This window comes from Anser brachyrhynchus (genome assembly GCF_964034855.1).
Source record: "Anser brachyrhynchus genome assembly, chromosome: Z".
In the NCBI taxonomy this organism is placed as follows: Eukaryota; Metazoa; Chordata; class Aves; order Anseriformes; family Anatidae; genus Anser; species Anser brachyrhynchus.
In genome coordinates this window covers 74,528,183-74,554,058 of record NC_137697.1, presented here as the reverse complement: position 1 = coordinate 74,554,058, position 25,876 = coordinate 74,528,183, and the positions used below count along the sequence as shown (strand labels likewise).

The 25,876-nt window shown below is 39.5% G+C and overlaps 1 protein-coding gene across 1 annotated transcript; it reads left to right on the top strand.

Annotated features, from left to right (window-relative positions):
- Nucleotides 1-10,196: 10,196 nt before the first annotated feature.
- LOC308185176 (phosphatidylserine decarboxylase proenzyme, mitochondrial-like) lies at nt 10,197-20,287 on the top strand (the record flags this gene model as incomplete). Its single annotated transcript, XM_080572967.1, is given in 4 exon segments — nt 10,197-11,078; nt 11,081-13,194; nt 16,464-16,619; nt 17,442-20,287. Coding segments are annotated over 2 exon segments (1,311 nt in total), but the record flags the coding sequence as incomplete, so codon positions are not given.
- Nucleotides 20,288-25,876: the final 5,589 nt, after the last annotated feature.

The window sequence follows — 25,876 nt, the reverse complement described above, 5'->3', positions numbered from 1 at the left end:
TCCATTGACCAAAACCCCCAGATCCCTTTCTGCGGGACTGTGCTCCAGCCTTCCGTCCCCCAGACTGTCTGGACTGCCATGGTTGCCTGTTGCCAGCTGCGGAATCTGTCACTTGCTCTTGTTAAACCTCGTATTACTGGGGATTGGCCAACTGAAGATCTCAAGATCAGCTCAATTTGTCAAGATCTCTCTGCAAGGCCTCCCAGCCTTTGATGGAGTCAGCCATTGTTCCCAATATAATGTCATCTGTAAACTTAAACATCTTTTATTCCTACATCCATTTCAGTTGTGAAAACATTGAAGAGAACTGTTTTAACTTCTTTTAATTTCTCCATGATCTCAGCTTTTGTATGGGAAAGAAAGAGGAAGAGGCAAAGAAGTGTTGTTGTCATGGTGTGACTGGTTCTACAAGTTAGACTCTTACCAGAATGAAGTAAATGTAAAGGGTACCAGAGAAGTTTTTGTGAACAGCTATACTTAAATGCCCAGATCCTTCTTTGTAGCTTGATTTTTTAATGTTTGTTTTGCATTTGCTTTCACAGTTCTCAAAACAATTATGTATGACTGAATTAATATTTCCATTGTGTTTTCCTTAGCTAGAGGAAATTCACTTAACAACTACGACAGAGAATACCAGTATAAAATAATTGCTGCCCTTCAGTTTACCTTTTTTCACGTAAGTTTAGCTTTAACAAAGCCAGATCTCAAAGAAAGATATTGGACATTTAAACAATTTGTAAATAACATCTCCAGCTAATTTGGTGCTAAATAAATTGTGTTTTGCAATTTTATAACTGTAATTGGTCCTTTTTACTAATTTCTTGAAGTGATGCTCCATTTTCATTTTACGCATTTTTAAACTTGTTATTTATGGTTTAAATATTTGCAACATGAATTTAAGTATTTTTATAGACTATCTTTAGTGCCTTGAAACTGAATAACATGCATTACACTAGTCTTTTGCTTGTGGACATGAAGTTTGAATGAATTCAAAAATAAATGAAAGAATGGAAAGCGAGATCAGGCACAGCATGAAAAAGGAGGAAGCTTTTCTTGAAGAAGGCAAGGTGCATAACAGTAAGGAAATAACAAAAGTAGTGGTTTTTGAACTAAAAAAAATACATCAAAACCATTTGTACACAAGTGTAATTACCCCATGACACAAATATCTGTTTTTAAAGATGCGAAAAAAGGTTACTGGAATTAACTGGAATTAGGCATTGTACACATATTTCATCATATCCTTTTGGATCTTTGTTTCGTCAAGAGGGTATGTTACTGGTCTTTCTGGACATTCTCATTTGTGGTTGTTGTGGTTTAACTCAGCAGGCAGCTAAGCACCGCACAGCTTACCAGTGGGATAGAGGACAGAGTTAGGACAAAAAAAAAAAAAAAAAAAAAAAAAGGAAAACTCATGGGTTGAGATAAAGACAGTTTATTAGAAAAGAAAAATAATGGAAAAGACATTATTATTATTAATAATATATATATATGAACAACGCAAGTGATGCACAATGCAATTGCTCACCACACACTGACCGATGCACAGCCTCTCCCCTAGGAGTGGCAAGCCGCCAGACAACGCTCCCAGTTTTGCAGTTCCACATGACACCTTAGGCTATGGGACATCCCTTTGGCCGCTTGGGGTCAGCTGTCCTGCTTCTGTCCCCTCCCAGCTCCCTGTGCAGCCCCAGCCTCCTTTCTGGCAGGTCTGTGTGAGAAGCTGAAATGTTCTTCGCATAATGTAAGCACTGCTCTACAACAACTAAAACATCAGTGTGTTTTCACCATTATTCTCACCCTAAGTCCAAAACAGCACCATACCAGCTATTAGGAGGAAAGTTAACTCCATCCCAGCCAAAACCAGGACCAGGTGTTAAGTATAAAAGACTCAATATTTTCGTTATCACCTTAAAATGTTTGGGCTTAAACCAGATTAAAGTCATGCAAGACCTATGTTGTCATTAGGGATTTCACTATTTTATTTAGAAAAGTACAGACTGCACCACATCCTTGTCAGTCTGCACGCTGGAAAGCACTGTGACTGCTATTTTGATTCCAGTGGCTTTGGTGTGAGTCCTAAATCCCATAGATTGAGACATTGACGGTTGAGCAGTCTGCTAGCTGAGACTCTTGTTCACAGGCTTTATGCTGTATTTTAAATTCTGTTACAGCAGTTCTTAATATAGCCATCACCATTTTCTCAAGAAATGGCTGCAAAGGAGAAATAGACAGTGTTTGCTGTGGTTAATGATTAAATCCACATTATACATAGTGCAGGACAAAGAAGGGACTAAATACCACCTGTGTCAAGCAGGAATAAAGGAAGCTCCCCAAGTTCACAATTCTAGTCCCACTGAAAATTACTTCTGATAACTACAGAAACTAGTTTTTTGGAGCTAGTCTGTGTGACACAAACTGTCCTGTTAACACGCTGGGTACCTCTGTGTATTTATCTTTCCTCTTTCTTCCTTGTCTCCATACCTTCTTTTCTGTAGGAAGACAATCTGCATGCATGGGCTGGAGGTGAGATATGGTATACTCTAGTATAGTCGGCAAGCTCTTGAGTCTGAATGAGAGTTCCAGCCTCTTGGAAGATGTCTGCTCCACACCTTTGTCAAAGCTTTTGTGAACTACAGAAAGAAATCCTGTCAAGCTGTCTGCAAAATATTCACAGGTATTTGGGATTCTGTGTTGGTAAGTCATCCAAGATATGTAAGGAAAGATTCTTGGGATTCCTTAGGTAAGGAATCAGAACCTCCCAACAAATTTACTGAGACCAAGGGAATTTTTCCAGATTAAGAGATGAAAAAGTGATTGCAAGTTACTGCCTCGTAAAAGTATTCTTAACAGAAAGTGCACATTGACAAACAGATGGGGAAAAAAGTACAAGTGCTGGACCCTTTTGAATTGATGTTAAGTATGCCTTTGGTGACAGGATTTCACCCCAAACATTCAATTTCTGAGATGATTGCCAGCTCCTGAAAGAAATGTGCCCCACCTAAATAAACTTCTGTTTGCAGGATAGATTTTTTTCTTTTTTTTTTCTTTTTCTTCTTTTCTCTTTTTTTTCTTTTTTTCTTCTTTTTTCTTCTTTTTTCCTTTTTTTTCCCAAAAGATACATTTTGATGGTAGACCTAATGCAGACACAGATCCACTTCTTTTTCTTTCAAAGGCCACTAAAGTCTAAAATTTATGCAACGTGAGGTCTAGAAATATCTCAAGCTGTGTAGAACCTTGTTCTACATATACTTCTTTGAAAATCCAGTTTTAACTGCAGATTTTCTACTGGTATATTATTTTGCATTTATTTCTAACAGTGAGTTCCACTGGGCAAGAATAGTATGATGATATTGGCATGTTGCTAGTTGTCAAAGAAATTAAGAATAGTAAACTAACCTTAAAAATTAATTTCACATATTACTTAGAGTAATTCTTTGAGGTGAAATCCTTTTCCCACTGACAGTCAGTAGGCTGACAATCAGCCACTGAGTCAGTAGGATTTTTTACCTCTTTAATTTCTAATCCTTTTACAGATCTGTTTTTGATGCATACTTGTTTGCTTAGAAGGCCGAAGAAATGATAGTGAGACTAGGCAGTATCTTGGAAATATGTTTCTGTGGTGTGGCCAGTGTTTTTTGTTTGAGCAGTATTACTTAGGTAAGATTGGCTATGTGAATAACAACTGAGTTATGTTTTGTTTCATGATATGAGCAGGATGGCTCTTTGATTTTATTTAGAGTTATTGAGAGGAACACTGCAAGAAATGATTATTTTGTTAGCTACACTGGGGGAAAGGGAAGAGGAAAAGCAATGGATTCAGAAATTGGTGAAGTGTTATATCCTCCCTACTCCACCCCAGAAGAAAGAAGGAATATATATGTATTTTATGGAGCCTAAATGTGTTTGCTGTTTTCCAGAGAACACTTCCAGTGCATAAACATAAGTTAGGCACTGAGTCATAGAGACTTGTCACTACTATGGCAGTATTTCTCTGAGAGGGCTAATACTGCAAGTAGGACAATTGCAGTCACACGGAGAGATTTCCTCTCTCCACTCACTTCTTTGGTTTATTCTCAAAAATGTGTTCTGTGTCTCTCTGAAACAGTAATGACTCATTCTTGTCTTAAATGTGATAGTCTAGTTTCCACCTTCTTCACCTATATGCACAGAACACCTACATATGAGTAGACTATGGAGATGCATTTCTCTGTAGGTTTTTGTTTTGTTTTTCCTTCCTTTCTCCTGAAGATCTACAACAGAGTGACAGCATTGGTAGGCAAGGGAAGAACAGCTAATGCCATCCAACTTGACATATGCAGAGCCTGTGATACAGTCCCACAAAACAGCCTTGTTTCTAAACTGGAGAGGCACGGACTGTTTGGTGGAAAAGGAATAGGCAGTATCACTGTATCCAAAGAGTTGCAGTCAATGGCTCAATGTCCATGTGGAGACCAGTGGTGAGTGGTGTACCTCAGGGGTCTGTAATGGGACCAGACTTTTTTAATGTGTTAATTAGTGGCATGGACAGTGGGATTGAGAGCACCCTCAGCAAATTTGCTGATGACACTAATGATGGGTGGTGCTGTTGATATTCTAGAGGGAAGGGATGCCATCCAGGGGGACCTAGACAGGCTTGAGAGGTGGGCCCATGTGAACCTTACGAAGTTTGACAAGACCAAGTGCAAGCTCCTGCATCTCTGTTGAGGCAACCCCCCAAATCATTAAAGATTGGGTGATGAATGGATGAAAAGCATCACTTCGGAGAAGGACTTGGGGGTTACTAGTGGGTGAAAAACTTGACATAAGCCGGCAGTGTGCACTTACAGTCCAGAAAGCCAACCATACCTTGGGCTTCAAAAGAAACATGGCCAGCAGGATGAAGGAGGCAATTCTCCTCCTCTACTCCTCTCTTGTGAGACCCCACCTGGAGCCCTGTTCAACTGAGGGGCCCCCTGCACAAGAAGGACAGGGACCTGTTGGAGTGGGTTCAGAGGAGTCCACAAGGATCAGATGGCTGGAGCACCTCTACTGTGAAGACAGGCTGAGGGAATTGGTTCTACTCCGGGCTGTCACATTATTAATGATGAACATGGGAAGCTGTGGATGAAGGAAGCTGAACATAACTAATTTCTGGTTTGCAGTTACGGCATCTTTTTTAATTGTGGTGCAAACAGTGGTGCAAAATCTGTCTGATTTATGTTTTTAGACTCTCCAAGCTCCACATGTATTTGGTGGAAAGAGGTCATTTGATTTGGAGTGTTTAAGCAAGGAACTAAGTTTTTCATTCACTATATAGATTTGGATTCCTAAAACACCCAATTAATTATTAAATGTAAATCATTGGAAAACCTTTCAGTTCTTTGCAGCACCGGTTGCCATATTTTGACTAATATAGTCCCTAGATATCCCAGCTTTAGACCTTCAAAAGAAAAAAAGGTGAAAAAATCAGAGCTGGGGAATAAAACTAAGAAACTTAAAATTATATTGACTTCATTCACAGAATCACAGAATGGTTGAGGCTGGCAGGGCCTTCTGGAGGCCATCTGGTCCCACCCCTGCTCCAGCAGGGCCACCCAGAGCAGGGTGCCCAGGCCTGTGTCCAGGAGGCTCTTGAAGATCCCCCAGGAGGAGACCCCACAGCCTCTGGGCAGCCTGTGCCAGCGCTCAGCCACCCGCACAGCACAGAAGTGCTGCCTGGTGTCCAGAGAGAACATCCTGTGCTCTAGCTTGTGCCCATTGTTTCTTGTCCTGCCACTGGGCACCACTGGCAAGAGCCTGGCTCCGTCCTCTTTGCACCCTCCCTCCAGGTATTTATGGACGCCGATGAGATCCCCCTGAGCCTCCCCTTCTCCAGGCCGAGCAGTCCCAGCTCTCTCAGCATCTCCTTACTGGAGAGATGCTTCAGTCTCTTCATCATCTTCATGGTGCTTTGCTGGCCACTTTCAAGCATCCTCTTGTCTCTCTTGTACCAGGGAACCCAGAACTGTGCACGCTATTCCAGTTGCAGTACATTCCTGCCCAGAAGTCTTTTTCGGCAACTTTTCTTTCATAATCCTATATTTTTTTACTGTTTGGGGATTAACAAGATTTCTGAAAAGAGATAATCCAAGGTGTCATCTTGTTGCAGGCTTCCAGTTGTGACAAGTGTAGGAAGCTTTTAAGAACAAGTTAGATACGTTTTGTATGAGACTACATATCATTTTCCCTAGCTGAGCTCTGAAACCCCTTCCATCTGTCTTCCGTGATGCTATGATTCATGGCGTAATGACTCTGTTCCTCCTGACTGGATGGAAAGCTCTTATCCTTTTAAGTTTACTGTGATTACTACTGCAACTATGACCTTACCTCTCCTCTTATTTGTCTGCATTCCCTCAAAAGAAGTGATTGAACTGACCATTCAGCACTAGGCTTTTGAAACACATAGTATTTATTTGATAGAAAAGGAAATAAAAGGAAAATATAAACAATTTAAACTCAACTAACTTTCTGGAAATTACAGTTGGCTACTTGAAATCTTCAAATTTCCAGCAGTTTGTAGTTCTATAGTGAAGCATTTTCAGCTGTTCTTGAGTCCCAACCAAATTGCTATGGCATTGAACAGAGCTGTGTGAAGTTACTGATTTGGTTGAGTCACATGTAATAGCCTGGTGTAGCACTTGTGCAAGTAAGACTTCTTGTTTGGTGTTAGCTTTTGTATTTCTACGTGGTGAAAGATTTACACTGGATTGCATTGTTCAACCCTGGATTTTAAGATACCTTCATATTCTTGGTTTTTAGTCTTATTGTTTCAAAACTACAATATATAAAATTTTGCAGTAGAGCGAAAGTAAAAGTCCAGTTTTATCTATTTGCCATATGATGTATGTCTGTTACCTTGTGATGTTTCCAGGCTCCCAAAGATGATTATGATGATGATTTATTGTGTTTAGGCAACAAATCTCGGTATTTCAATATACAATTAGCAGCAGACATACCTCATATTTAAAGGTTCATGCTTCCAGAGGCTAATATTTGTCCCTGTAATGCAAATGGTTTTCAACCATAAAAGTGGTTTTGAATAGAACAAGAGTTAGTTTGGGTTAGTTGTTAGTAAAAACAATATATATATATGTATATATATATGGAAATAAGACACAGCTGAGAGTTTAATTCAATTTTTAAGAAAAGGAACACCTATCTTTCTTGAGCAGATAAGTATTTTTCTGATTAAAGTAGATCATATGTAAATCTGATAGAATTTTATTTCTTAGTGAGCAATTTTTCTCATGTTTCTTCTGTGTAATAAACCTGCTGCAACACGCTAAACTATCTAAAATATATATATAAATATATATATATCATTAGTCACTATGGAACCAAATTACCAGTTTGAAATAATTGCCAATTACTTTTTCTGTAAGGAAACTAAACCTAGATGATTAGGAAGTACTATCTCCATAATTCTGAGAAGTGTTTCTAATTCCAAAACCCTGTGTATAGCACAATCAATCCATTTTCAGAGAAAATGACCTTGTACCACTAGAAAAACAGATTTGCATCTGAAAGATTACATTACAGGAACAGAATTGTAACAGTGTTCATGCAAAAAGAATGTGCCTCTACAGGTTGTATTGATAGCTGTCTTGATAAATTTAAGATTTGTAATGGACTGTTAACAGCAGACCACTGCAATGATCTTTTATGCCCAAATGAAAGTCTGCTGATGTGTGAGTTGAATGAAAACCAGCTCTGTGAAACTCTCTGCATAGGACACCTCTACTTTGATTGCTGTTTTAATGTACAGTGGATTCAGTTTTTGCCTTGCGTCAGTGATTAGTAAAGCGACGTTTGTATAAAAATATCCACATGTTTATACACATTTATAAATGTGTGCACACAAACCTTATTCTTGTCCTTGACCACAGCTTGCTGAGTTGGATAAGTGTTGAGTTGTTAACACTTGGACAATTGGACCAACTGCAGCTCCTCCAGTCAACACTTGTCTGCCATCTGGACCAAATTTAAATGGTTTAAAAATATCTTCAGTATGTCTGTACCAGATGCAGGCACAACTTCAGCTACTTCAACAACTTCAGCTACAACAACTTCAGCACATGCATCTTTCCTAATACTTGTGTGTGTGTGTAGTTGTTATGACTGTAAGGTGGTAGACAGTCAAACTGTTTGTACTTTTGATAGAGAGCAAGGGCACGTTCTGCCTAAGCTGGTGTGAAAGCCTACATCTGCCTAAGTAGGGCTTTTGTCAATGTTGGAAGTGTTCACTTACGAATTTAAAAGAGCTTATTTAAAAGCTGTTTGTGTTAATTCAAGGTCTAATGTAGATGCTCTCAAATTTGGAGATAATTCTTTCTGCACAACCAGCCGGTGGCTGTGACCCAGCTGCATGCAGCCTGCTTCTGGTGGCTTAATTAATTTGTTGTTCTTTCTGACTATGTCAGAAATGTTAAATAGACCTTGTAATTCTACTGATTTTGGCAGTAGAGTACCTTTAAAAGCAGCAGTCTCTGTTCCTGCTTTTTCGCACTTTCTTATCTATCCCTTCTGCTTTAAGTCATGGTCTCTCAGGTTTCTGAGATGACAGATGTACAGAAGTCACAGGAAAAGGACACTACTCGTGCTTCAATTCAGCTCCTTGTGTCTTGTAGAGGTGGCTTACTTATAGAGGAACAATTATTTGCAGCCACTTGGAGAATGCAGCAGCTTATGTCCATATTTTGAAGTAAGAGATGGGCTCTCAAACCTCCCAGGATCGAGACATTTGTGTGTAAAGTAACAAGAACTTGTATTTCATATTATTTTAACTGATTTGCATGCTGCCTAATCCTTGTACTAGAAAAATCTGTTAGTAACACAGTCCCTTTCATTGTCCCTCTTCTGTGTTCCTTTTGAAACAGAACATGATTCTGGTCTGTGTTGTAATTGCAATATCCCTGCCCATCAGTGGTAGCATCTTCAAATTTAAAGATCCGTTGATATGACTAGATGTAGGATAGACCCTGAAGGTGAAGGGGGCTGAAGAAGCCTACCTACACATACACGTTAAGACAAGTGAAAAATCTGGCATTCCTTGAGTGTCCTGTAGTCCTTATTCATAAAACTCCTGGAAAATGAGTATTTCTGTGAGAAGCACTGGCAGCTTCTTTCTTGCAAATAGGTTTTTATGCAGCATTAAATTCATTAAGAGGTGAATGACCTTCAGGATTGCTAGTAGATATGCTAGGCTGTAGATATCACCAGTGGCTTTTTATATCAGGTAGTGAAAGCCTTTTCTGGGAGGTGTTCATTCCCACCCATCTCATAAAATACATACGAGCAGGGCAGGGAGGGAGATGCTTCAGGCTACACACAGATCTGCGCAGGCTGCAGCTTGGCCAGATGAAGGGGTTGCTGTGTCCAGCCCAACTGCAGCAGCTTATCTTTGCCTTCCAGCTGGAGGTAACTAGTCCCTCCAATACAGTGCCATAACTCTGTAATTAGCATAAGCATTTTGCGCACTAGGAGTTTTCTAATATAGATCAGTGAACAGACTTGCATAGTTGTACTAAGTGATCGGCATGGGTGATGACTTTCATCTGAGGTGCAGGGTAGCTAGACGTAAAGTAGGAGCTCTCAGTAATTTTACAGCAGAATTACATGTCTCGTTGCTGCCTCAGGGATGTTCCAGGACAGGAGCAAGATGGAACTGAGCTCCAACACCGTTGTTTTGCACTGACACAGGCCAAAAATGTGATTCATATTTACCTTTGTATTGTGTTGGGAGGAGTGCCAGACTAGCATCTCTTCTAGTCCCATCCTTCCAGACTTCAGTATCCATTGACTTTTTGCTCAGTGCAGGAGAGAATGAACCCTTGCATTGTATGTCTGAGGATCCAAATTTACGCTGCCAACTTATTTTTTTTCTCTCTCTTGCTACAGGCAAACTTGGGCTAGCTGATCAATTCACAAAGTACTGTCCTTGTTCTATGTGTGTGCCAGGAAGAAGTACCTGATGCAGTAACTAACAGGTTTTTGCATTTCATATAATTTCCCTCCTGAATATAGTCTTGAACTTCTCTTTAAGCCTTCTGTGATTTCACATTTCCTGTTTCTGAGGACACAGAGGTAAGTGTGCATGGTGTTTTACTGTTGTTGTAGTAGTGGTTGTTGTTTGTTTGTTTCCTGAAAAGAAGGTTGTCAATTCTGTGTGTACTTGAAAAACTACTTCTAATGCTGACTGTCAGGAAGGTGAAGAGAAGGACACCAGAAGGACACACAGAGGACGCGGCAGTGGCACGAGAAGATGGTGGCAGCCTTGGCGTGGCGCGGCCGCGCTGCAGCAGAGCAGTTTGCTGACTAGCTGTAACTTCCTCATACATGAGAACTTGTGCATTAGAACTCGAGTCCTGTGGAAGCAGCCACCTTCTAGGACATTTTTCAGTGACAGGAAGAAGTTTCATACTGCTCCGGCAGGACAAGCCTTCCACCTGCGCCCCTTCCATGTTTTGGTGGCTACAGGTGGGGGATATGCAAGATACAGAAAATACGAGAGTTACAAGTTGGAACAGCTAGAGAAGAAGGGCATAGAGCTGCCTGTGAAGCTTGCAAGTGAGTGGGAGTTTGCTCTGTACAAATCGGTACCAACTCGACTGCTCTCACAAGCATGGGGTCACCTGAACCAGGTGGAGCTGCCTACATGGCTTCGGAAGCCTGTTTACTGCCTGTACATTCGGACATTCAGAGTAAACATGAAGGAGGCAGCTGTTGAAGATATGCATCACTACAGAAACCTCAGTGAATTCTTTCGCAGGATGCTGAAACCACAAGCACGGCCAGTCTGCTGTTTGCACAGTGTGATTAGTCCCTCTGACGGAAAGATCCTTACTTTTGGACAAATAAAGAACTGTGAAGTGGAGCAAGTAAAAGGGGTTACTTATTCACTGGAATCTTTCTTGGGACCTCGCATCAGCACAGAGGACTTGCATTTTAGTGAGGCCTCACCTGGTAACTCCTTTCAGCAACAGCTAGTCACAAAGGAGGGGAATGAGCTCTATCATTGTGTAATCTACCTTGGACCAGGGGACTACCACTGCTTCCACTTGCACCCACTGACTGGAGGGTGTCACACCGACATTATTTTCCAGGCTCTCTGATGTCTGTGAATCCTGGAGTTGCTCGCTGGATCAAGGAACTGTTCTGCCACAATGAACGGGTTGTCCTTGCAGGTGACCGGAAATGTGGCTTTTTCTCTCTAATGGCTGTAGGAGCAACAAACATGGGCTCTATCTTCATCTACTTTGACCAGGACCTGCATACCAACAGTCCCTGTTACTCAAAAGGTTCCTACAATGACTTCAGCTTCGTATCCAACAACAACAAGGAGGGAATACCCATGAGGAAAGGAGAACATTTAGGGGAATTTAATCTAGGCTCTAATATTGTACTCATCTTTGAGGCACCTAAGGACTTCAAATTCCACCTCAAAGCTGGACAGAAAATCCACTTTGGAGAAGCCCTGGGCTCTCTATAGAAACTCACGCAGCAAGAAGGTTTTATATACAAAGGGACTTTTATCACATCACAGAGAGTTTCACTTAACAAGCGTATATCACTCAGCAGGACCTGGGTGAGGAAAATGGAAGATGTCATTGCTATGTTCAACTTTGAGAGTATTTGGCCTATATTTACATATTGCTGCTGAATGCAGAAAGATAATTGAATGAACGTGTATGTATCAGGTACAGCTGCCTTTGAAGATGTTGACTACGGAGGTTTCTGTCCTACCCTGTGCCTGTAGTCTTTGATGTTCTCCCCCTCACTGTGCCACAGGATATCTTTGTTCACAGAGCTTAAAAATCCCTTTTAAGCCTTCCTAGACCATGCAGGTGCAATGGGGAAGGGTGGAAGTAGAGATTAGGTTTATTTAAAGGAACATTATTAAGTTGAGTCGGACCTTGTACCTTAGAGCTGCTGTATTTCTTTCAGACCTTGAGTAACAAATGTATTCTCATCTTTATTCTAAAACAATTCTCTGAAGTCTTTGTACAAAATACATGGAGAGCCATTAGCTAGTCCAGTTAAATGGACTATTATGGCTTCACAGTCCAAACTAAGCAAAATGCACAGACTGCATTAGTAATGTAAATTATACATCCAATTTATTTCCTAACGTTAGACAACTTTAATTCTTTTACCTAACAATGTCCCTTGAAAAATGGACTTTGCATTGTATTTTAAACCTGCAACCACTGTGTCTACATTCCATACAATGAAACTGGTCATCGTGGAATTTTTTTAATATTAGCAGACAGATCCATATGTCCAGTTCCTAATCCATGCTTTTATTTTGCTATTCCAGGCCTTAAAGATCTTGTTTGTATTTAAGAGAGAGTTCACCTCTTGAATTAAGGTTTGGAATACATAGAGGATGTTTCTCATGTGATGCTATATATCTTCAATGTTGCTTTGTCATTAAATTATTGAAGAATAGTTCCTCTATTTACAGGGCAGTTTCAGATACTTCAGGACCAATTTTTATCACATGGAGTGCAATGCCATGTGTACTGACAGTACATTAAAACAACAGCTCTTGGAAGCAATCCCAGGTTGCCTCCCAGGTGCCAACTTGGCCTTCCTTTAACGCACTGGCACCTATTTTGTCTTATCTAAAATATAAAAAGCCACACCTGCTCTGACTTCTGCCCTCAGACTAATTTTGCTACGAATGTGCTGGGGCCTGAAAGCTTTATGCTGGAGCCTCATTGTAACTTAGCGTCAAGAAGAGTTAACAAAACACCTAGGATCTCTTGAGCATGGCAACAAAAGCCCTGACACACTGGTGCCAAGGTGAAAAAGAAGAACTCTGTTTTAAAGCAATGTATCAATTATTTTTAGAAAATAACCAGTTTAAAAACAAAACAAAACAAAACAAACAAAACAACAGGGTGCTTAAAGAGCTGGCTGACATCATCGCGGGACCTCTCTCAATTATTTTTCAATGATCTTGGGAATCTGGTGAGGTCCCAGTAGACTGGAAGCTGGCAAATGTTGTGCGAATTTTCAAGAAGAGCAAGAAAGAAGACCCTAGCAATTACAGGCCTATCAGTCTCACATCAGTGCCTGGTAAAATTATGGAGAAGATGATCTTTGAAGTTATTGAAGCACACCCAGGGGTCAATGCAGTCACTGGTCCCAGCCAACAAGGATTCATGAGGGGTAGGTCCTGCCTAACAAATTTGATTTCCTTTTATGATAAGATCACCCACCTAGTCGATCAAGGGAAACCAGCTGATGTGATTTTTTTGGACTTCAGCAGGGCTTTTGACACAGTTTCCCATAGGATCCTACTGGACAAAATGTCCAGCATACAACTAAACAAAAACATCATACGATGGGTGAGCAATTGGCTGTCAGGCAGGGCTCAAAGGGTTGTGGTAAATGGGGCTACATCAGGCTGGCGGTTGGTCACTAGTGGGGTCCCTCAAGGCTCCATTTTAGGGCCAGGCCTCTTCAATGTTTTTATAAACGATTTGGATGTAGGACTAGAAGGTGTTTTGAGCAAATTTGCTAATGACACCAAACTTGGAGGAATTGTAGACTCGGCTGAGGGTGGAAAGGCCTTGCAGAGAGATCTGGACAGATTGGAGAGTTGGGCGATCACCAACCACATGAAGTTTAACAAAAGCAAGTGCCAGGTCCTGCACCTGGGACGGGGCAACCCTGGCTATATGTACAGACTGGGCGATGAGACACTGGAGAGCAGCCCTGCAGAGAGGGATCTGGGGGTTGTGGTTGACAGCAAGTTGAATATGAGCCAGCAGTGTGCCCTGGCAGCCAGGAGGGCCAACCGTATCCTGGGGTGCATCAATCATGGCATTGCTAGTTGGTCGAGGGAAGTGATTGTCCCGCTCTACTCCGCGCTGGTGCGGCCTCACCTCGAGTACTGTGTGCAGTTGTGGGCACCACAGTGCAAAAAAGATGTAAAACTGTTGGCGAGTGTCCAGAGGAGGGCAACGAAGATGGTGAAGGGCCTAGAGGGGAAGACATATGAGGAGCGGCTGAGGTCACTTGGCCTGTTCAGCCTGGAGAAGAGGAGGCTGAGGGGAGACCTCATCGCAGTCTACAACTTCCTCGTGAGCGGGAGTGGAGAGGCAGGCGCTGACCTATTCTTTGTAATCACCAATGATAGGACCTGTGGGAACGGTGTTACGCTGAGGCAGGGGAAGTTTAGGCTGGACATCAGGAAGAGGGTGGTCGCACACCGGCTCCCCAGTGAAGTAGTCACTGCACCAAGCCTGTCTGAATTTAAGAAGCAATTGGACTGTGCATTTAGTCACATGGTCTAAAATTTGGGGTAGACCTGTGCGGTGCCAGGAGTTGGACTTGATGATCCTCATGGGTCCCTTCCAACTCGGGATATTCTATGATTCTATGATTCTACCTCTTCAGTGTGAGTGATCACTATGGGCTGATTTTCTAGTTGAAATATCCCAATGATATTTCACGTTAAAGGTTTTTCTTTAGGTATGTGATAGTTTCAGTATTCTTTTAAGAGCTGTGCTTTACCTGTGCTTCTTTCTGTCCAGTTTCTAGAAAGCTTACAGGGTCAAAATCCCGCAAAAACATTGCAGGATTGTCGTGTCAATTAAAAAAGCTCACTCCCTAGCCTCTGCCAAGTACTTCCCTCTTACCTCCTAAATACATCAAGCCTTGCTCTGAGTACAGTGATATTACCTGTAGTTCACTATGTAGAGGTTTCAAAATTCAGTATCATTGGTCAACCACTGACCACATAAAAAAGTGACATTTCTGATACTCCTTCTGGCTTTTTGTAAATGCATTTTCAGAGAGACTTGGTATGCACACTCCAGTCTCAAAGAATAAAAAATTAGTAACTACAGAGTCTTTGGTGTGATACTGATTTTGAAAGGCAAATCTAAACAAAAGCCAAAGTACAAAGACTGAATAAAATGGTACTTTTTCATAAAATGGGTTTCTGTGCATCTATTTCCTCATCTCCAGCCAGTGAAGAATTTGTTGGCATTCCCAGTCACAAGTAGGTAGTTGGTGTGAGAATATGAAGGGATGCAAGTCACGGACTCCTAATGGCTCTTGAACAGGAGACTTTTATTGCCATTTTACACTACTATATATACTTTTCCTGTAGCCCCACGCGCTGTCCATGTGCCCAAATCTGTCATACAATTGGTTAGAGACCCTCAGACGCGCCTTGAGCCAGGCAGCAATTGGCCACTGCCCAAAGCTCATCTTTAACACTGTAGCCAATTTACTTTATCTCAACCTTGCTCAAGTTTTTGTTTCTACCGCTTGTTTCCTCATTATCTCTAATTCAGGTATGTGTGAAACAGCGCGAAGCTGCCTGCGAATTCCTTTCCCACAAGAATACGTCACATATTTTTGTATATTTGTAATATGGAAAGAAACTTGCTAGATAAAGCTATCGATCATAGAGTGAGTGAGACCTTACATGATAATGAAAATCTGTAATGCCAAATGATAAAGGCAGGGCCAAAAATATTTATGAGATGAAGGATGAGAATAGGCTTTCAAGAAAGCATCTAATTCTTTTTTTCTTTTATTTTTTTTTCCTCCTACGATTTCAAACCCCATTTAGATATATCTGATAATCCTCTTAGGCTCACATGTGAATCCTTCATGCATCTAAAAGCTTTGAATATCTGGTCTGAAATTAAAATAGAATTGTTAAAAACACAAAAGTTTGGTAATCTTATTTAGCAGTGACAAAATATCTATTACAAAGGCAATTTGCTCTGTGAAGATTTTTTAACAGGTCCTTACCTTCCCTTTCCTACTAATTTTGGCAAGATTGGCTTTAGGAACAAGTGAAGAATACCCTGGCATGATTTTCCAACCTGACAGGCATGGCAAATTCATGACAGCAAGGGAGAGGAAGAAAAATCCACTGAAAGGTAGCTGTGTATTCTGCCCTGTGGCTCACAGGGCAGCTTGTGTGACAGTATTCTTTTGAAGTACCTTAGGGCATGGAGAAAAGTATGCTCCCTGCTAGCCCTGGACTTGCTGTTTGTGTTTTCCGTCCTGCTCTTCACCAAGCTCTTGCTGTGCTGTTGAGGAGGATAGCTCTGATATCTGCCCAGTAGATATTGAGCAATCCCAGCAGCTGGATAGGAAAGGCAGAAGGTAATGATGAAAACTGGCTGTGCCAACTCATATTGAAGAAGTGACCAAGAAGTACAGGCAAATGCAGGGCGCAGTTAGACACAACAGCAATAACGCTGTGGCTTCCTGTTACTGGAGTGGGATGCTTGCTTAGTCTCAGAACTTACAGTACCACTCTGCTGCAAAATTAAATTTGCAGCCTCAAGAATGAAGGGAAATAATTTCTGAAGTACAGCAGCTGCGGATTTTCATGAAGGAGGAGGGGAGTGACTGCAGATTGTGACCTAGGCTTGTGTTGGCTCCTTAAATTATATTTCCTTTTGCAGCTGCTGAAGACAAAAGATATTGGTGCCACATCGTCCATTGGTCTGACCTTGTAAGTCATTTGCATGGTCTTATCTCGCCCTGTGCATTGCCAGCTAATGATGGTCAATATTTTCTATGCATTGGGCTTCAGTGAAAAAGAGGAAAGTGAACTACAGGTAATTATTATTTGAAATTTAAACTGGACGGGCTTTATTGATCTAGGTTGAATGTGATGATTCATAACACAATTCACTCTACCCTCTTACAAACTCCCGGTGCAGCTTTAAGCAGCTGAGTTTATTGCTGGTTTCTAAAATGTTAGTAGAGACAAAATAATTCAAAAAAATGCTTTTCTTGTGTTCTTTCTTAATGAAATACAAATTCTGAAGCTTCAGACTTCTGTATCGCTTCAGGGTCGTAAAGTTATTTGGAAAGCTTTTCTGGAAGTGTATTTATTGAGCATTTTTACTGATGGGTATAGTGTGATGGACAGCAAAGACAAAAGAGGCAGGGATACTGTTGTTTCCAATTGTTTTTTGAACTTTCAGTGTAGATTTTTTATTTTATTTTATTTTATTTTATTTTATTTTATTTTATTTTATTTTATTTTATTTTATTTTATTTTATTTATTTTAATTTTTATTTTATTTTTTTGCTTTTTACAAAGCTATTCAATTGTGCAAAAGCCCATGCAAATTTCACAGTCTACATGTATCCAAAATGGACAGAAAGCTTAGTTTGAGGTGTAGAGAGACCCGCTAGTGTAAATCCTGTCTTTTTAGAATTTAAAATAATAATTCCAGATTCACAGGTTAGAAGTGCTTTATTTTCTAAATCTGTTACTTTCATCTGTCATAGAAATCACAAATGGATAGTCAGATGAACCACTAAAGAATGAACATTTTCTTTTTTGCCATCTTGTGTTGATATATTGCCTTTGTTGAGATAGCAACCTAATTAATCTTTTTTCCTTGTCTTACCCATTCTTCACTTATAAGAAATGGTGGGAGTGAGAGAAGACAGCAAAATGCATTCAGTGAGGAGTCAGAACTGTGGAAGAAGTTACTGGAAAGAAGAGACGGAGAAAGGCAAATAGATATACTACACAGCCATGCAATTTTGAAATGTATTAAATACAGATGCAGCTGTGACGAAAACAAAAGAAAAAGTATTTATCTCACATGGGGTTATCTTAACATTAATTAACTACTTGCTTATTGCCTAATATTTCTGACAGATGGAAAAATATGCCTGTAGTGCATTTTAATGAAGTAAGCATATGAAAGAAAGCTGCCAAACAGGTGCCATACTGAAAGAACAGAGGCAAGCTGAACTAAATGGGTTAAGGATTCACAATCTACTTCAATTTTCATTGTTTGCACCAGACTGTAACTGAAATTTAGTACATCTGACTGTAAGTGGAAAAGGTTAAGGAATGGCCACCACTTCCCTCCGTTGGCATTCACACTCAGACTGCCTCAGTAAGCTACACTACAGTTCATTTTTGATCCTACAAATAAAACTTTATCTGCAATTCAGGAATTAGCCAATGTATCTGTGCACTGTTTCCACTAATGTCTGAGTGACTTTTTGGCTTGAGAGTGTGATGCCACATGCATACACAGTTTGGGTTTGGAAGCCAAATTGCTGTGTTCATACCGTGCTGCACAAAAGATGAAAATCAGAACTGGGGAGCTTGTTTTGGGCATTACCTGAGGTTTTTATGTAAGGGTAGCTGCATCCTACAAGACTGGACTATGTGATTGTACTGCTGGGTCTGAGCTGATGTGGCTGAACTTGCCTGAGCTATCATAGCACTGAGCTCCTGAGGTACCTGAGCTTGTAAACAGCTACATTTACAGTTAGCACTACACCAGACATGACTGTATTTCTTCAAGACCCCAGCCACCTTTTAAAGATAAGTAGTTGAATTAAGAAAAATCTGTTTTAGAATGAGAACAGCTGGACAGTTCCAATGTTCCTGGAGCTTTGTCTGCAAACCAGAGGAGGCTTCCAAGGCCAGTGAATATCTAATTACATTTTTCAGTAGGCAGGCACAAGAACTCTCCAAAAAATTGCTGATAGAGGTTATAAGTTGATGTAATGATCTGTAATGTGTTGACTTGAATTCTGCATTCTCCCATATGCAAATTAAAACATACAGGGATGAATATTGTGCTTACTAAATCATGGTGCATTTAAGTGTACTATTTCTATAATGCCTGCACTTCTGAAACAGAATCTGATATAGCTAGAACATATTGGCTTCTGTGCTGAGCAAGATATCTATCTGGATGGGGAGATACTGGGGAATTAGATCTGCATGAGGAGTGTTTTGTTGGATTTTGCATTCTGCTGGGTCTCGAAGATGAGCTGCTGTGCAATTTAATTTTTGCTCTGATGAGTCATCAGAAACTTAGGTACAAGTCCCTTTTTACTGTGACATGCTTCCAGATAATAACTGAAGCTTCTCTATCTCTAAAACTGAAGAGAAGTAAAACAATTGATGAAATGGTGATAATGAACGCAACTTATTCCTATTTAACAGAAAAAAAAAAAATGAAACTCAGAGAAGTAAAATAATTTGTGCTTTCTGTGGGGAACTTTAAAGCTTTTACCTAGTGTTTATTTTTATGCTGCCCTGTGTTGAAAGACTGGTCATATCTTAAATCAAGATTTGATTCTTAAATGATGTATGGGAGAGAAACAAGGACTGAACTGAGTATCCTGACATCAATATCCTGACATTAATATCCTGACTGAATCCTGACTGAATATCCTGACGTCTATTTGGATCCCTTTTCATCCTGGTGTACCTGGAATCTCTCAAATCTCAGCAGGAGATTTTGTTTGCAAAATGTGTGTTTTCACCTTAAGAAATTTTTCTCAGTGTGAATTGTGTTATTGTGTACTGGTTAGGTGAGATCATGAAAGATATGTTGAATTTTTTAAACAAATTAAAGTATAAATGTGTATACACATATATTGTTTTAAAGCCATTTTTAAGCCAGTAAAAGTTTAATAAAGTTTTACTTTTAAGAAACATGATCCTTTTATAGCCTTATCAGGTATGAAGTTATTGAAAACCGTGACTGCTTACTCCTGCAGTGCTGTGTTTTCTTTGTGTTGCAGTCTTTCCTCGTAAAAGGAGCATATTTCTCATATCTGCATATGACTGAGAGAAAATGTTAAGTATGTAAAGAAATGTATGTTGTCCTCATAATGTACATGCATAAAAAACAGGTACTAAGTAAGCAAATTACATTACATCAAACTATATATAAATGGTATTTAAATAAAATGTCACATTACAGCACATCTTGCTGTTATGAGAAAGAGGTTCCTTTGCATCAAATAAAGATTTTCTTTGCCAATATTTTATTAGGAAATTATCAGACAAAGTTTCTAAACAGTGTGTGAATCAATGTCTACCTGTCTGAAGAGGGCAGTGGTGTCTAATGTGAAAAAATCTCCTCAGTTTCAACCAAATACCTTTTATTTCTCACTAGATTTCCTTTGACGGATAACCTGAAAGTCTTCTATTACTATTTTAGAAATGCTTTATGCAATTACACTTTAGAAAATGGTACTTCTGTACATTAGCTTGTAGGAAGTATCAGAGTTTGAATCACTGATGCATCAGTGTTCCTCAGATTGACTGCAAAGTCTGCCTCAGGTGAACAGAAATAACTCTTTGAAACCTTGCTGATTTTTTTTTTTTTTGCTTGTTCTATGTCAGTTTTAGACTTGCATTTATTTCTTTTAACTTTTCTCTGAATTTCAACCTGCTTTTTTTTTTTTGTTGTTGTTGATTGTTAGTCATTTGGGAGTAAGTCAAATCAGTTTAAGAGACTTGAGGCACACTATATGGCAGCTGAAGATTTTGTGCCTTTATATTCTTGGATATCCAAACATAATTGTCTTATCAGATCTGAAAGTCTTGCTCCCTTAAACTATACATTTTAAAAATACAGGCATTCAAAATCATGAGGTAACTCTGTAAATCATAAACAAATATAATAGAATATGGGAGGAAAGTTTTGTTTTGATTTTTTTTTCACCTCCCCTGGAGACTACTTAAAGTAAGCATCTCACCTGGTTGGACTCATGGTTGGACTTTTAATGATCTTGAAGGACTCTCCAACCCATATGATTCTGTGATTCTACCTATTATTAGAAAAAAATAAATAATCTGTTTGAGCAAACAAAAAAATTGCTCCTAGGATTATTCTCTTGCCAACATTTTGCTATTTAGCACCTTCATGTATCAGACTATTTGCTATATTCATTACGTTAATTAAAATGTTGTTCTTTATTTTTTGTGGAACCTTTTCAATACATTTGCCTCTTTTGACCCAAATGATGCATTTTAACTCTAGTACTAATGATGTGATGGCATAATATTCTAATTCAGATTGGAAAAGGTTTTTGTCCTGTGAACGGAGTTGGCAAATTGTTTGAAGTTCCGATAATTAAAGCATATATCTTAGCTGAAATTGTGTTTAGCCAGTTGATTATGTTTTCAAACAGCTAGCCAAACTGGCAAAACAAACGTGAAGAGATCAGGCTAAAACTATTGATGTCTTCACAAAGCGTTTCTATTTAGCTGACCTCATAATGAACTGAGGCTGATAAGTATATGGATTTTGACTGAATTACTAGTCTTTGACTATTAATTTTATCTTGCCTTGTTTTACTTTTTTTCTTGGAGTAAGTGAAATAACCTATCCCTAAGCTGGGAGAGTGAAATAATGCATTTAATTTCAATGTTACGGGCTGTTCTTCTGGTAGCTTTGCCTGAGGATGGCAGGAGAGATCAAACTTAGGTTGTCATTATAGAAGGTGAAAACAGAGATGTTTCCTGTAGCTTGCATATGGTAGTTTTTAATCTGAATCTTTGAAGCATGTGAAATGTAATTTCATGGTCTTTTTGCAGTTTTCTTGGGGTTGGAGTGGCTAAACTCCCTGCCCCCATCCTTGGCTTTTTTTTTTTTTTTTTTTAAAATAGGTGTATTTCCATGCAGCAAAAAGAATTGAAAAGAAACTGTTAAAATACATATATTTTTGGTTTTCTTACATATAAAATATGAACCCTAAAATATCATTCCAGACCTTTGAAGTCAAATTATATAAATACCATGGGGTAATATTCACTATTCCTTTAGAATCATCAATTCAGGTGAATGGTTCTGAAACAAGTCAACAAGTCATGATTTGAAAGAATATATATATATTTTTTTTGATAGCATATTTGTTCACAGTAAAAGGAATAATTATTGAAGTGTAGGATCAGCTGGAAAAAAATGGATGTATGCTTACAAACATCACATTCAGATCACCAGTGATAAGTATTGCTTTGAACTGTTTTCTGTTTATTATGTTTGGCTTTTGAAGAAAAAGTGAAAACAACGAATGACTCAAAGATAATGCTTAAAGCAAAGAGTGTATAGCACTTAAGTCAATCCTCCGATAAATATACTCATGATTAAACACCATGCCTTTCAAGAAAGTTTTTTTTTTATGTTACAGAAATAGGATTTCACTTTACTATTTAGTGAGGCAGGCTGCCGTTGTGACAGCAGCTTCATCACAGTGGTGGCAGCTAATAACATGGCATTGAGAAAATGAAAATGTTCGCTTTTTTTATTCATACTAAAAAAGTCCTTTCCTTGAGCAATGGAACACAAAATCTTTAGGAAGGAAAGAAGTAGCTCATCTTAATCATCATCAGAAAAGCTTTTCTTTCAGATGTGTTCGTATGTTACTTTTAGCTACCTTCTACTCTTGTTTGCTCTTTCATTCTTGCAACAGGAGAATATTATTTGTATTCTTTCAGAGTCCACCCTGTTCCACTGTGCCTTCTCTGAATGCTGTGAGACTGCCAAATTTTTGCTTAGAGTTTGGCAGCTTCTGTAAGGCTACCTGGGTGCTTAGGGCTTATCTTAGCCCTCTTACTTGCTGGAAACATGTTGGGTCCGTTTCAGCTACTGTAAGATACTGAAACCCAGATTTAACCCAGCAATGCTTTATGGATTGGTACGCAGGGCCCTTAAAATGCTTGGTGAGTGCTTTGTGATTACACTTGATCCTGAGGAGCTCTGAGCCAAGCACAGAGAAGACATGCAAATGGATTTTGCTTGCCCTGTTTCTGACCTGTTTAGCTGCTTTCTTGACTCTGGCAGGTTCAGATTTCTCCAGGTCTGGAATGGGGCAAGGTAGTTTTCTCAGTTTCTGAAGAAACCATATTGGGAGATCAAATGGTGATAGTGTTCACCACCTGAGGGTCTCAGTACCAAAGATTATTTCCACATCTGTATTTTATATATAAAATAGAAACAAAATGTATATATATATATATATATATATGCATTTTTTTTTTTTAGGCTGGACACAAGAACAACTTTGAATACAATTAAAAAAAAAAAAAAGATATACCCACCACAAGCAAATCCATACACGCTTTTAAATTACAAGAAATTTGTAGTGGTACAACTTCTATTTTCAATACATCCAAGCAGTAATATTTTCCTTCACTGAAACACAGACATTATGTATGGTTTTATATATATTTATTATTATAATGTATACGTATATATATATATATACACACAGTCATATAAATGTAGTACCTTGTTAATATTTGAATAAATTTAACTTAACCTTCTTGGGGATGAGAGGGAGATATTTTTAATTTAGTATGGGTAATTGCCAGAATCTGCCTCATCTAAATTTTTCCCTGAGTGCTTTCTGTCTCTGAATGTGAGGTTTTTTATTTTTATTTTTATTTTTTATTTTTTTTTGCTAGTGCCCCATAAATGATTTTGGTGTAAAGTAATTGAAGAAAGGCAACAGTGCTTAGTTCATGATTAGCAATATCAGAATTTACCAAAATTAGGTGTCTGCTTGGACGGGAATTCAGTAGCACTCTATTCATTTTATCTAACTCACCTGTCTGTCATTAGCTGATACTGAACTTTATATTTCATTTAAAGTCTCTTTGTTTGTTTGTTTTGTTCTGCTCTATATTTCAGAGGGATATTGCTAAAATATCTTTACTGAATCCTGTTTGAAAATTGTCTTTGGCTTAGATTAGATTCCTGTCATACTAAAACCAGAAAACTTACAGGAGTGCAGCATCATCTTCTACAATATCTGACCTCTTATGGAGCAAGATCTTACCACTACATAGGGCACTAAAATAAGATACCAAAGAGACAGGCCTTTAATTATTTTTATAATGAATGTTATACTCACTTTTGGCTACTAAGGTTCTTTTTTTTTTTTTTTTTTTTAATCCACAGATCTTTAAATCTTCATCTTTTTTAATGCATATTATTTCTGCATTATGAATTCTTAGAAGATTCTCTGTGGGGCTTTGTAACATTCTGCCTAGTGCCTTTTGCAATTTAGAGGATTTATTAAGTTATTCCCTAAGAAATGTTCAAGGTCTATCAATGCTGTAACATACTTTCTGCTGGTTTCCCTTGGCACTGGGTTTGAGCTTTTATTTTTGTATTATATTCCCTAGTATTTAGCTATTGAATCTCTAAAATTTATTTATTTTTTTCCTGTTATTTTTGTTTTACCAGGATCAGTCTGAACATTGATCTTGGTGTTGCATCAAAAGAATCTTGGGCCCAATCAGAAGGAGCATAAATGTAGGCTTTTAAAAATAAGGTTAGAAATAATGAGTATCTTACTGTTCTTTAGCATTATAGAGCTCTTTGCTTTGTAATCATAAATTCATCATCACTTCATTTTGTTTTCCTGGATAATCTGAAGTTCATGCATTTTCTGAGAGGGTGCAGAAAGGATGTGTAAATGTTTTGTCATTTTGTATTTCAGTTACAGTCTTCTTGAAACAGGAGTTAAAAGGAGAGTTTTGAAAGGGGGCTTAAAAAGGAAGATAAATGATGGAAGGTGAGAAATTCAGTGATAGATGAGTGGAGGAGATAGAGGGGAAACTAAGATAAAAATGAGAAATGAGGAAAACTGAAAGGGTAAACTAGAATGAAAGAATGCATGTGTTGTTGAAAGCTTTGCTGTGGTGTCATAACGTATTCATCCGCTGGATGTTATCAATAGGTGGCCCCTGCTGAGTTAGAATAACCTATTTTTGAACCGTTGGCAGTGATGACTAAATCCACAAAGACACCTGGGGTTGGTGTCACACAGCTGCTATGGCAGAATTCATAGTTAGATTTAACTGATTGATCTGTCTATTAAATGCGTATCAAACCTTGATACATAAGCAGTAGATTCTCAGCAGCTGAGGACGATGAAGCAGCAGCGCAAACCACCCACTAGAGAAGAGCATCCTTGGACCACACTCTGAAGGAGTCCTGCTCTCAGCTAAGCATCTCAGGGCTAGAACATGCCATAGGCTGGTGGCTGGGGCTACTAGGAGGTGGGAATGTGCAGTCTTTGCATCTCCTGTAAGTGACTAAGGTATTAAATTAAAATTAAATTGAACTTGAATTGAATTACTATTAAATTGAAAGGGAAAATAGAATAGTTCAGCTGGAAGAAACCTTTAAAGGAACTTCAAACTGGACCTTCTAGCCCAACTGCCTGCCCACTTCAGAGCTGACCAGAAGTCAAAGCACAGTACTGAGGGCATTGTCCAAATGCCCCTTGGACACCGACAGGCTCAGGGCACCCAGCACCTCGCTAGGAAGCCTGTTGCGGTGTCTGGCCACCCTCAGGGTACAGAAATGCTTCCCGATGCCCAGCCGGGCCCTCCCCTGGCGCAGCTCTGTGCCGTTCCCGTGTGCCCTGCCAGCAGCTCCCAGGGAGCAGGGGCCGGCACCTGCCTCTGCGCTTCCCTCCTCAGGGAGCTGCCGGGAGCAGTGAGGCCGCCTCTGGGCCTCCTCTTCTCCAGGCTGGGCAGCCCCAGTGTCCTCAGCCTCTCCTCACAGCACGGCCGTCCGGCCCTTGGGCCGGGCTTGCTGCGCTCCTCTGGGTGCTTCAGGGGCCTTAACACCTGCTGTAGGCTGGGGAGCCCACAGCTGCACACAGTGCTCCAGGTGAAAATATCTCCTTTTGCTCTTGTGCGCACACAGTAAGTGTTAACTGACTGGGGCCTTCAGATGATGTTTGTGGATGAAGACAGACTTGGGCATCTTGAGAGTCACTAGGATGACTAGGATTGTTGAGATGCCTAGTGCTTAAGGTGCAGAGTTTATAAACATGATCAGAAGCAGAACTTCAAACTTGCTTGGGAATTGTGTTTGTACAATGTGGACACTTTCAGATGATTCCAGAGAGGTGATGTACAGGCAAATGTTTTCAAAGGTGGGATTATGAGACTGAGGTGCCAGCATCAGGAATTTAGTGTGACTTAGGCAATAAATGTGGTAGTGGTTTGAGCTTTACACCCAGCATTGTCCCTGAATTTCTCTTAATGGATCCTAGGATATGCATCAAGAGGCAT